The sequence below is a fragment of the Symphalangus syndactylus genome, chromosome 21 (genome assembly GCF_028878055.3).
Source record: "Symphalangus syndactylus isolate Jambi chromosome 21, NHGRI_mSymSyn1-v2.1_pri, whole genome shotgun sequence".
Classification (NCBI taxonomy): Eukaryota; Metazoa; Chordata; class Mammalia; order Primates; family Hylobatidae; genus Symphalangus; species Symphalangus syndactylus.
In genome coordinates, this window is record NC_072443.2 from 86,288,416 (window position 1) to 86,301,115 (window position 12,700).

At 52.2% G+C, this 12,700-nt stretch overlaps 1 protein-coding gene across 4 annotated transcripts in view; it reads left to right on the forward strand.

Annotated features, from left to right (window-relative positions):
* Positions 1-9,717, forward strand: part of DEAF1 (DEAF1 transcription factor) — a 64,082-nt gene extending 54,365 nt beyond the window's left edge. For 2 of the 4 annotated variants that reach the window (XM_055260056.2, XM_055260059.2), the window contains one exon: positions 9,297-9,717. In XM_055260056.2, the coding sequence (XP_055116031.1) occupies positions 9,297-9,401 (105 nt within the window). In that variant the 3' untranslated portion in view covers positions 9,402-9,717. Of the gene's footprint in view, positions 1-519; positions 588-5,323; positions 5,499-9,296 lie in introns of all 4 variants that reach the window. The other 2 variants (XR_010118708.1, XM_055260058.2) reach the window with 2 other exon arrangements.
* Positions 9,718-12,700: the final 2,983 nt, after the last annotated feature.

Here is a 12,700-nt window from a genome sequence, read left to right on the forward strand (position 1 = left end):
GACAGAGTCTCGTTCTCTCACCCAGGCTGGAGTGCAGTAGTGCGATCTCGGCTCACTGCAACCTCTGCCTCCCGGGTTCAAGCGATTCTTCTGCCTCAGACTCCCGAGTAGCTGGGATTACAGGCATGTGCCACCACGCCCGGCCAATTTTTGTATTTTTAGTAGAGATGGGGTTTCACCGTGTTGGCCTGGCTGGTGTCAAACTCCTGACCTCAGGTGATCCGCCCACCTTGGCCTCCCAAAGTGCTGGGATTTAGAGGCATGAGCTACTGTGCCCGGCAGCTTTACTAATCTTTTTGATGTTTTTTTTTCTCATATTTATGAGAGATGCTGGTCTGTGTTTTCTCCTGTGATGTCTTTGTCTCATTTTGGTGTCAGAGCAACACTGGGCTTTCGAATCAATTGGGAAGTGTGCCCTTCTGCCTCCTCCTCTATTTTCTTTTTGAGACAGTTTTGCTCTGTAACCCAGGCTGGAGTGCAGTGGCACGATCTCGGCTCACTGCAACCTCCGCCTCCCAGGTTCAAGTGATTCTCCTACCTCAACCTCCTGAGTAGCTGGGATTACAGGCATGCACCTCCACCCCCAGGTAATTTTTATGTTTTTAGTAGAGACAGGGTTTCACCATGTTGCCCAGGCTGGTCTCAAACTTCTGGCCTCAAGTGATCTGCCTGCCTCGGCCTCCCAAATTGCTGGGATTACAAGTGTGAGCCACGGCACCCGGCCTGTGTTTCATCTTTATTCAGTTCGAATATTTTATGCAGTTGAAAATATTTGCCGTGTGATTTTTTTCTGTGACCTATGAGTTATTTGGAAGTGTGTGCTGGATTCAGGAGTAGATCTAAAAAAGAAGTAGAAGTATGCTAATTTCAAATATTTCTGGATTTCTTAAATGTACCTTTATAATTAATTTCTACTTTAATTACATTGTGGTTCAAGAACGTACTTAGTATTTTTCAGTACCTTTAAATTTATTGAGATTTGTGTTAGGGCCTAGCGTTTGGTCTTATCATGGAGAGTGTTGCTTGTATATTCTGCTCTGTTGGGTGGAGTGTTAGATAGATATCAGGTTGGTTGATAGTATTGTTCAACTCTTTCATATTCTTGCTGATTTTCTCTGCTTGTTCTACCCCTTATTTAGAGTGAAGTGTTGAACTCTCCAGCTACTACTGTTGAATTATCTGGTTTTTGTTTTTGTTTTTTTTTTTGAGACAGAGTCTCGCTCTGTCACCCAGGCTGGAGTGCAGTGGCACCATCTCGGCTCACTGCAAGCTCTGCCTCCCGGGTTCACGCCATTCTTCTGCCTCAGCCTCCCGAGTAGCTGGGACTACAGGTGCCTGCCACCACGCCCGGCTAATTTTTTGTATTTTTAGTAGAGACGGGGTTTCACTGTGTTAGCCAGGATGGTCTCGATCTCCTGACCTTGTGATCTGCCCTCCTCGGCCTCCTTTCAAAGTGCTGGGATTACAGGCGTGAGCCACCATGCCTGGCCAAATTATCTGTTTTTATCTGCAATTATGCCTGTTTTTGCTTCATTTATTTTGGGACTCTGTTGTTAGGTGCATATATGTTTAGTTTATAATTATCATTCCTGATGAATTAGCTCTTTTATCATTATAAAACATCCTTCTTTGTCTCAGTAAGTTTTTATTTTTTATTTCTTTTTTATTTTTTCTTTCTTTTTTTTTTTTTTTTTTTTTTGAGACGGAGTCTCGCTCTTTCACCCAGGCTGGAGTGCAGTGGCGCGATCTCGGCTCACTGCAGGCTCCGCCCCCCGGGGTTCACGCCATTCTCCTGCCTCAGCCTCCCTTGTAGCTGGGACTACAGGCGCCTGCCACCTCGCCCGGCTAATTTTTTGTATTTTTAGTAGAGACGGGGTTTCACCGTGTTAGCCAGGATGGTCTCGATCTCCTGACCTCGTGATCCGCCCGCCTCGGCCTCCCAAAGTGCTGGGATTACAGGCGTGAGCCACCGCGCCCGGCTATTTTTTATTTCTTTAATTTTTTTTTTTTTTTTTTTTTCTTACAGAGATGGGGTCTTACTATGTTGACCAACCTGGTCTCCATCTCCTAGCTTCGGGTGATCCTCCCATCTCAGCCTCCCAAAGTGCTAGGATTATAGGCATGAGGCACTACACCAGCCAATAGAAGTTTTTATATTAAAATATATTTTTTCTAGCTGGGCACAGTGACTCATGCCTGTCATCCCAGCACTTTGGGAGGTTGAGGCAGGTGGATCACCTGTCAGGAGTTTGAGACCAGCTTGGCCGACATGGTAAGACCCCATCTCTACTAAAAATACAAAAATTAGCCTGGCGTGGTGGCACGTGCCTGTAATCCCAGCTACTAGGGGGGCTGAGGCAGGAGGATTGCTTGAACCTGGGAGGTGGAGGTTGCAGTAAGCCGAGATCGCTCCACTGCACTCCAGCCTGGGCAACAGAGCGAGACTCCATCTCAAAAAAAAAACAAAGTTATCTTTTCTGATAGTAGTATAGACACTCCACCTGTCTTATGGTTAATGTTTGCATCTTTTATTTTTGAGACAGAGTTTCACTCTGTCATCCAGACTGGGGTGCAGTGGCATGATCTTGACTCACTGCAGCCTCTACAGATACACACCCCATGCCCAGCTAATTTTTTGTATTTTTAGTTGAGACGGGGTTTCACCATGTTGCCCAGGCTGGTCTCGAATGCTTGGACTCAAGTGTTCCACCCCTGCTTGGCCTCCCAAAGTGCGGATGACAGGTATGAGTCACTGCGCCCAGCCTGCATCTTTTTAAAAAACATTTTTTTGGCTGGGTGCAGTGGCCCACACCAGTAATTCCAACACTTTGGGAGGCCAAGAGGGGAGGATCGCTTGAGCCCAGGACCAGCCTGGCCAACAAAGCGAGACCCTGCTTCTATTTTTTTTTTTTTTTTTTTTTTTTTGAGACGGAGTCTTGCTCTGTCACCCAGGCTGGAGTGCAGTGGCGCAATCTCGGCTCACTGCAAGCTCCGCCTCCTGGGTTCACGCCATTCTCCTGCCTCAGCCTCCCAAGTAGCTGGGATTACAGGCTCCCGCCACCACACTCAGCTAATTTTTGTATTTTTAGTAGAGACGGGGTTTCACCACGTTGGCCAGGCTGGTCTCAAACTCTTGATCTCAAGGGATTCACCTGCCTCAGCCTCCCAAAGTGGTGGGATTACAGGTGTGAGCCGCCGCACTAGTCTCTGCCTCTTGATTAAAGTGTTTGATCTACTTTTTTTTGTTTTTGTTTTTTGTTTTGAGACAGAGTCTCGCTCTGTCGCCCAGGCTGGAGGGCAGTGGTGCAATCTCGGCTCACTGCAAGCTCCGCCTCCCGGGTTCACGCCATTCTCCTGCCTCAGCCTCTCTGAGTAGCTGGGACTACAGGCTCCCGCCACCACACCTGGCTAATTCTTTGTATTTTTTTTTTTTAGTAGAGACGGGGTTTCACTGTGGTCTCGATCTCCTGACCTCGTGATCCGCCCGCCTCGGCCTCCCAAAGTGCTGGGATTACAAGCGTGAGCCACTGCGCCCGGCCTTGTTTTTGTTTCTGTTTCTGTTTTTGTTTTTTTAGACAATCTCGTTCTGTCGCCAGGCTGGAGTGCAGTGGCGCGATCTCAGCCCACTGCAACCTCAACGTCCCGGGTTCAGTTGATTCCCCTTCCTCAGCCTCCTGAGTAGCTGGGATTACAGGCATGAGCCACCACGTCCAACTAATTTTTGTATTTTTAGTAGAGATGGGGTTTCTCCACGTTGGCAAGGCTGGTCTCGAATTCCTGACCTCAGGTGATCCACACGCCTCAGCCTCCCAAAGTTCTAAGATTACAGGTGTGAGCCACCGCACTGGCACTCGGCCTGTTTTGTTTTTTGAATTGAGACAGAGTGTCACTCTGTTGTCCAGGCTGGAGTGCACTGGCGTAATCTCGGCTCACTGCAACCTCCACCTCCTGGGTTCAAGGGATTCTTGTGCTTCATTCTCCCGAGTAACTGGGACTGCAGGAGTGTGCCACCAGACCCGGCTAATTTTTGTATTTTTAGTTGACACAGGGTTTCACCATGTTGGTCAGGCTGGTCTTGAGCTCCTGACCTCAAGTGATCCGCCTGCCTCGGCCTCCCAAGGTGCTGTGATTATAGGTGTGAGCCACTGTACCCGGCCGTTTTTTTTTTTTTTTTTAAGTGGAGTCTCTGTCACCCAGGCCGGAGTGCAGTGGCACAATCTCAGCTCAGTGCAACCTCCGCTTCCCGGGTTCAAGCAATACTCCTCCCTCAGCCTCCCTAGTAACTGGGATTACAGGCACCCGCCACCATGCCCGGTTTTGTTGTTGTTGTTGTGTGTGTGTGAGACGGAGTCTTGCACTGTTGCCCAGGCTGGAGTGCAGTGGCATGATCTCGGCTCACTGCAACCTCTGCTTCCCGGGTTCAAGCGATTCTCCTGCCTCAGCCTCCCAGGTAGTTGGGATTACAGGCATGCGCCACCATGCCGGGCTAATTTTTGTTGAGATAGGGTTTTGCCATGTTGGCCAGGCTGGTCTTGAACCCCTGGGCTCAAGTAACCTGCCCACCTTGGCCTCCCAAAGTGCTGGGATTATAGGCATGAGCCACTGCGCAAAACCTAATCTCATATTTAATGTAATTATAAATGTGAGTGGATTTGTATTTGTATTTGCAGTTTATGTTTCATGTTTTGCTCCTCTGTTCTTTCACTGCCTTTTCTGTTAAATGTGTATTTTCTAGTGTAACACTTCAATTCTTTTGTTGAACATTTTTAAACAGTATCTTTAAAGTTGTTATTTTCTTACTGCTATAGGTATTACAATATACATTTTAATTTGGCCAGGCGCGGTGGCTCACGCCTGTAATCCCAGCACTTTGGGAGGCCGAGGTGGGCGGATCACGAGGTCAGGAGTTCGAGACCATCCTGGCCAACATGGTGAAACCCTGTCTCTACTAAAAATACAAAAAAATTAGCAGGGCGTGGTGGCGGGCGCCTGTAGTCCCAGCTACTAGGGAGGCTGAGGCAGGAGAATGGTGTGAACCCGGGAGGCGGAGCTTGCAGTGAGCCAAGATGGTGCCACTGCACTCCAGCCTGGGGGACAGAGTCAGACTCTGACTCAAAAAAAAAAAAAAAAAAAAAAAATATATATATATATATATATATATATATATATATATATATACACATTTTAATTTATCTCAGTTTCAGTGGGAGGATAGAATTTCCTCAAGCAGGGAAAGCATACTGCAGAGGCTGAGTGTATACATTCCTGGCAAACACTATTTGGGCCCCAATATAAGCACTTACTGAGCTCCTTTCACCTACAGAACGAACACATCCCGTTCTTTAAAAAGCTGCCTTCCAGCCGGACCTCCAGCCCAGGACACCCTGTCTCCAAGCCTCCCTCAGATCCTGTTCTTTAAAAAGCTGCCTTCAGCCGGGCGCAGTGGCTCACGCCTGGAATCCCAGCACTTTGGGAGGCCGAGGCAGGCGGATCACGAGGTTAGGAGATCGAGACCATCTTGGCTATTATGGTGAAACCCCGTCTCTACTAAAAATACAAAAAAATTAGCTGGGCGTGGTGGCGGGCACCTGTAGTCCCAGGTACTCGGGAGGCTTAGGCAGGAGAATGGCGTGAACCCAGGAGGCGGGGCTTGCAGTGAGCCGAGATCACGCCACAGCACTCCAGCCTGGGTGACAAAGGGAGACTCCGTCTCAAAAAAAAAAAAAAAAAAAATGGCAGTGATAATTTTAAAAATTCATTATACAGGACTTGGTATGTACACAAAAGTATACACGAGTTTATGCATGTTATGAAGCCCCAACAGGAATCCCCTGCACCCAGCATTCACCTGAAGAAAGCCAGCCTTGGGGGCCAAGCTCCGTGAGATTCAGCCCCTCCTAGGCCTGGGGGCCGTCAGCTGAGGCGTGTTTCTGGCACCTGTGCTCTTTATGCTTTCTCCACACACGCGCGCCTGTAGACAGGGCACCTCTGCAGTCCCCACAGCAGGGCCTGTTCCCTAGGAGGGTCTGGAGGCTCTGGGCATTTTTCCCCACCCAGCTCTGGTGTCCTGCCTGTGGCCTGCTCCCAGCATCGCCTGGGTCAAGTCCTCCCACCTGCTCCCAGCACCACCTGGATTGAGTCACCTACCTGCTGTGGTGCCAACACTTTCTTTTAATCCTTAACTTTGGAAAATGTGAGACGTGCACATGAGTTGGATCACTCATGAGAGGCCCGTCGCCCTCGCCTGTATCAGCTGCTTTAGCGCCTGCCCTCCTGGCTTGTCCCCCTCTCTCTTCGGGCTGAGGGCTGAGCATTTTAAAACAAGCCCCATGCATCATTATTTTCATCGAGGCCTGGATCACTGTAAATCAGATTTGGATTGTGTCTTAATTGGATTTTTAGTCATTGTTTTTATTCCATTACTTATTTTTGGTTTTTGTTTGTTCGTTTGTTTTTGGTTTTGTTTCTGTTTTTGAGACAGAGTCTGGCTCTGTCGCCCAGGCTGGAGTGCAGTGGCGCGATCTCGGCTCACTGCAACATCCGCCTCCCAGGTTCAAGCGATTCTCCTGCCTCAGCCTCCCTAGTAGCTGGGATTACAGGTGTGTGCCACCACACCTGGCTAATTTTCGTATTTTTAGCAGAGACGGGGTTTCACCATGTTGTTCAGGCTGGTCTTGAACTCTTGACCTCATGATCTGCCTGCCTTGTCCTCCCAAAGTGCTGAGATTACTGGCATGAGCCACCGTACCCAGCCTATTTTAGGTTTTCTATAGACAGGGTCTTGCTTTGTCACCCAGGCTGGAGTCCAGTGGTGCCTCCTGGCTCAAGTGATCCTCCTGCCTCTGTCTCCCAAGTAGCTTGAACCACAGGCATGAGCCACCACACCCAGCTAATTTCAAAACTTTTTTTTTTATAGAGATAGGGTCTTGCTATGTTGCTCAGGCTGGTCTCCAACCCCTGACCTCAAGTGACCTCAACCTCCCAAAGTCATTCTTTTTAAAGTCTGTGATGTTGGCTTTTGTCATTTATTTGTATCAGGCACTTTCATTGTTAGCTTCTTGTGAATTTAACCTTTTTTTTCTATTTTTCAAAAACTGAAACACTAATTTCTAGTTGTGGCTTTTCAGATAATGATTTTTTTTCAAAAATATTTTAACATACTGTAAGAAGCATCACATTGATGTTTAAGATGGAAAAATTTGCTTTAAAAAAGAACTCAGTAGTTCTGATTTTAAAAGTCAACCCTGGGCATTTGCCTCTTTGCTTGAAGAACTTGATGGAAGCTTCTGTAGCTCAGAGTCAGCACTGATGTGCGCCCTCTCTCCCTCCATCTGCACAGGCCCCAAGGAGTGGCTCAAACCTGTAGACCAGAGAAGGAAGCATCTAGAACTCCTGGGGGTCTTGTCCGGGGCCCACATCCTCTCACTGGGGGCAGCTCCCATGAGGGGTGCAGGCCCCTCACCCCACACAGAGTCTGGGCAGGAACCGGAACCCTTCCTGGTTGCCCCAGAGTGGAGGCTGGGGAGGGGCGGGCGGTGGGTCTGCACCCGATGCTGCAGTTTGCTGATGTGTGTGCTTTCATGCTATGTAGATTTATAGTCTATTACCAGGTAATTTTAATTTTTTTTTTTTTTTTTTTTTTTTTGAGACGTAGTCTCACTCTGTGGCCTGGGCTGGAGTGCTGTGGCACAATCTTGGCTCACTGCAACCTCTGCCTCCCAGGTTCAAGCGACTCTTGTGCCTCAGCCTCCGAAGTAGCTGAGATTGCAGGTGTGCGTGACCACAGGCGGCTAGTTTTTGTATTTTTAGTAGAGATGGGGTTTTGCCATGTTGGGCAGGCTGGTCTGGAGCTCCTGGCCTCAGGTGATCTGCCCACCTCGGCCTCCCAACATGATGGGATTACAGCCGTGAACCACTGCGCCCGGCCTAATTTTGCTTTTTTTATTATAATCAGCTGGAATTTTGCCCTCTAGGGAATAATTTGGAAGCATTTGGAAATGCTTCCTCTGTCACCATTTGGAAGCATTTATTTCTGCTCTGTGTGTTATATATGTACCTATCACGCCCCCGTGCACGGAGCTGCCTCTGTCTGACGAGGTCACCTCAGCTTCAGCACCTGGCGGTTCCTCCAGAGTTCTGCTCTATTCCGAGGTGCTCGAAGTAGCAGGGAGGCAGGGCCTGGGTGTGTGTGCTGACCTCACAGGAGCTGTGGCTTCTCCCAAGCACCATCCCCCGCTGTCTTTCTGCAGAGCCCCTGTGCAGCCACGGGCTGGTTCCAGTTTGCTTTTCATCTTTGCCATTGAAAACAGAACTGGGGCCGGGCACGGTGGCTCACACCTGTAATCCCAGCACTTCGGGAGGCTGAGGCAGGTGGATCCCCTGAGGTCGGGAGTTCGAGACCAGCCTGACCAACATGGTGAAACCCTGTCTCTACTAAAAATGCAAAACATTAGCCAGATGTGGTGGTGTGCACCTGTAATCCCAGCTACTAGGGAGGCTGAGGCAAGAGAATTGCTTGAACCCAGCAGGGAGAGGTCGTGGTGAGCTGAGATTGCGCGTTACACTCCAGCCTGGGCAACAAGAGCGAAAATCTGTCCCAAAAACAACAAAAAAAACCCCACAGAACTTGATCGTAATTTATATATGTAATATTTACATATTTAAATGTTTTTCTGTATGTGTGATATTTTTTTACATCCCTAACACAAAACAACTGGTTTGGAGAGTCTTATCATGGTTTGTTGTTTGACTTTTTTTTTTTTTTTTCATATGGAGTTATTCTGTCACCCGGGCTGGAGTGCAGTGGCACCATCTCGGCTCCCTGCAACCTCCGCCTCCCAGGTCCAAGTAATTCTCCTGCCTCAGCCTCCTGAGTAGCTGGGATTACAGGCACTTGCCACCATGCCCAGCTAATTTTTGTATTTTTAGTAGATAGGAGGTTTCACCATGTTGGCCAGGCTGGTCTCGAACTCCTGACCTCAGGGGATCCACCCGCCTGGGCCTCCCACAGTGCTGGGATTACAGGCGTGAGCCACCATGCCCCGCCTGTTGTTTGCCTTTTGATCCAATTCCTCAAAACGAGAGTGTGGGGAAAGCTGTATTGGAGCAGAGACCACCAGAATACGGGTACACGGGGGCTGGGGAGGGCATTCTCAGCACCCCCAGGTGAGCTCACAGAGGCTGCACCCTCTGGGGTGAGGAGCCTGGGGTCTGCCTTGGGGACCCTGTCCAGACCCTGCTCCAAGGCCCTGCTCCACCCACTGACCCTGCTGACATGGGTGTGTCCTCCCTTCCAGGACTGGAAGGATCACCAGCACATATGCGGCCAGTCAGCAGCTGTCACCGTCCAGGCAGACGAAGTCCACGTGGCTGAAAGCGTGATAGAGAAGGTGACTGTGTGAGGCTCCATCGGCCGCCCTGGGAGCTGGGGCCCCTCGCACTCCTGTAAGGCTTTTGCAGGTCGAAGGCCCCCCTGAGGACTCTGGGGGGACGTTGAGAAGAGGGGTGTGGGAAGGTAAGGAAACTTGCTGGACAAGTTACTAACACACTTTAAGCGAATGGTGCCCTGGGGAGCGGACTCCCCCGCCCGGGCCCCCTGCCCGCTCACGGACAGATTTTTTATCCCTGGGATCATGAGCGTCCGGTCTTGCCCACAGGGCCTGTGCTGCGACGCATGTACATACGTGTTGTGTCTGTCAATAAAGTGTAAATAAGGTCTCCCTGCCCCACGCGGATGGCCCATTGAAGTGCCAGCCCTCAGGGGGGGTTTCCTCCCCTTCCTCCTACTGTGCAGGTGGGAAAACAAAGCCCACCGCACCTCTGGTGCACCGGACAGGGTGGCCAGGCTGGAGCCTCCGGTGCACAGGGCATCGCGGCGAGGCCGGAGCCCTGGCGTCTGGTGGCACATGTAGTCCAGGAGGTCTTCATTCCTTCTGTTCCACGAGAACCTCGTGGCTGCTGGGAGGTGCAGCAGGCCTGCGGCCCTTCCCGCCAGGTTTCTGAGCACATGGTGCCCTCCTGTGCCCAGGCTGCTTGAGCGAGCCCGACGGCCCAGCACAGCCTGTTCAGTCCAGGTGGACAGCTCAGTGGCCTCGGTCCAGGGATCCACACGCAGAGCCTCATGGCCTCCTGGTCTCCCCCTTGTTTCTCATGGCCCTGGCGCCAGGTGGAGGAGAGAGAAAGGGCTGAAGCCTGCGGGGGGGCACAATGGGGCGAGTCCAGCATGTTTGGGCACTGGGCTGGGCCTGAACATGGGACCCACCTGCTCTCCTGACCAAGAGCGCTGCTGGAGCAGCATCACTCTTGTTCTGGAAGCTTCTGCCCTCATGGCCTGTGTTCTCTGCACACAGAAGGCTCCACGGCTGTGGCTGCATTAGGGCGAGAAAGTACAGACTCAGCAATAGCTCAGCAGGCACCTGGGGTGGGCTGGCAGCGCCAGGAGGAACCTGCACCAGCGATTCTGATGTTTGCCTCTGAAGCGCTTTCTGCACCAGGTGTTGCTGAGCCCGAGAGGTGGTCAAAGCCCCCTTGGAAGGGGCTGTGCACTGGAACAGGGCTCACTAGCTCTGTGGGCCCCGCATAGGCCCTCCCGTATTTTGAGTCTCTGGGTTTCTCGGGACCACCTGGTTTATTCTGGTTTTCTTTTTTTTTTCTTTGAGACAGAGTCTCACCCTGTCACCCAGGCTGGAGTGCAGTGGCACAATCTTGGCTCACTGCAACCTCCGCCTCCCAGGTTCAAGCGATTCTCTTGCCTCAGCCTCCTGAGTAGCTGGGATTGTAGGTGGCCACCACCACACCCAGCTAGTTTAGGAATTTTCAGTAGAGATGGGGTTTCTCCGTGTTGGCCAGGCTGGTCTCGAACTCCTGTCCTCAGGTGATCCACCCACCTCGACCTCCCAAAGTGCTGGGGTTACAGGCTTGAGCCACCGCCCCGGCCTATTTACTTAGTAAAGTCCCTGCCCAGCCGGGCCAAGCCCCCACTGATGTTTCATTGTCTTGCTCAGGCGCGCCCGGTGCTGCACCGTTGGTGCTGCCAGTGAGCAGTGGAGGCTGGAAAACGTGTCTGGCCTGCTGCAGGACACGCTCCAGATGCTGCACCTCACCCCGCTTGTCCCTCACCCCGCCTGTCCCTTCCTCTGACCCTCACCCCTCCTGGCCCTTCCTCTGAGACTCTACAATGAGCGGCATTTAGTCCAACCCAGCAGGGTCCGCCATTGCCGCAGGGTGGAGGCATCTCAGAGGCCCTGCTTAGCCTCACCCTGTCCAGGCAGGCGGGCTGTGGGTTGACCTCCATGAGGCAGCAGGGCTGGGCCTGCTCCTTTGGGTTTTAACCAACATAAAGGTGGCAGGGAATCGAGGACCTGCACCTCTTAAGAATAATCCCCCAAAGCTGAGAACACCAGCATCTCTGCAGAGAGCACAGCCGCAGGAAGTAGCTGAACCCCTGCCTGGTGGGGGAGGCACCGTGGGAGCCCCCTGGCACAGTGACCCCCGCCAGCAGTGATGCCACCTGGCCTCCTGCGACCAGGCCCTGCAGGAATGGAGTGGGGGTACTCCCTGGAATTGTGGGGGCAACTTACCCTTCCCCGATTTTCCATAAAACGGAAGCCGGAGCACCACGCATCTGTTGGGATCCCAGGTTTCCACAGCTCCTCCTTTCCAAGCCTGGGAGGCTGATGGTCAGAGGTCACCCTGCCCCAGGGCTGTCAGCACCCCCAGGACCGCCAGATGGGTGTGCACCTCCCATGACCTCCAGTGCTGTCAGTGAGGTACATGTGGGGCTGTGGGTCCTGGGACAAAGCTGGCGGGAGCCCCTCCTTTACTCTCATGGGTGTCTGACAAGAATCCGCTGTGACTCAGTCTGTTCTGGGGGTGACTGGGACAGGCTGGTCCTGGGAGGTAGGTAGTCAGGGAAGGTGTCCTGGAGGAGGCAGTTGCTGAGGCCATGACAGAAGTGCGTGGTCACCAGACGGGACGGGGCAGCCGCACTAAAGTAGTAATTGGGCTTGGTCGTCTCTCCACCCGGTATTTATTTTCTTTTCTTTTTTGAGACAGGGTCTCACTGTCACCCAGGCTGGAGTGAAGTGGCGCGATCTCGGCTCACTGCAGCCTTGACCCCCTAGCTTTAAGGGATCCTCCTGCCTCAGCCTCCCGAGTAGCTAGGATTACAGGCGTGACCACCGCACCCAGCCTGCACTGAGTATTTTAGCAAGCTGAGGTTGTGCCCAATGCTGTAGACTGCACAGCCCACAGTCTGTCAATGTTCAGACGGGAGCCTGGCACCCTGACTGGCCGCCCTGGCTGCAAACGCCGCATCCCCAGCACAGGAAAGTTCCAGCCAGCATGACTGGGAGGCGGAGGGCCCGCCATTTCTCCCACAGCCTGGGCCTGGGAGAGAGCTGGATCCAGTCCAGGGTAGGCTGTTCCTGCATGGAGGGCCCTGGGAGCCGCCCCTCATGCCCTAGGGTCAGGGGCTGCACTGTGGTTGATGGAGCCAGGCAGCCCAGTGCAGACAGGCAGCTTGGGTCGCTCTGCCCACCCTCTGGCCCTGCTGCCTCCTCCCTGCTCCCACCCCTTGGCCCAGCCACATGGGTGGACGCTGGGCAGAGGCTGGGCACTAGGAATGACTGAGCACGGAGCTCCCTCCAGGGAAGCCACTTGGTGGGGCCCCACCCATCACCACAGGCCCCTTGCTGTGGGG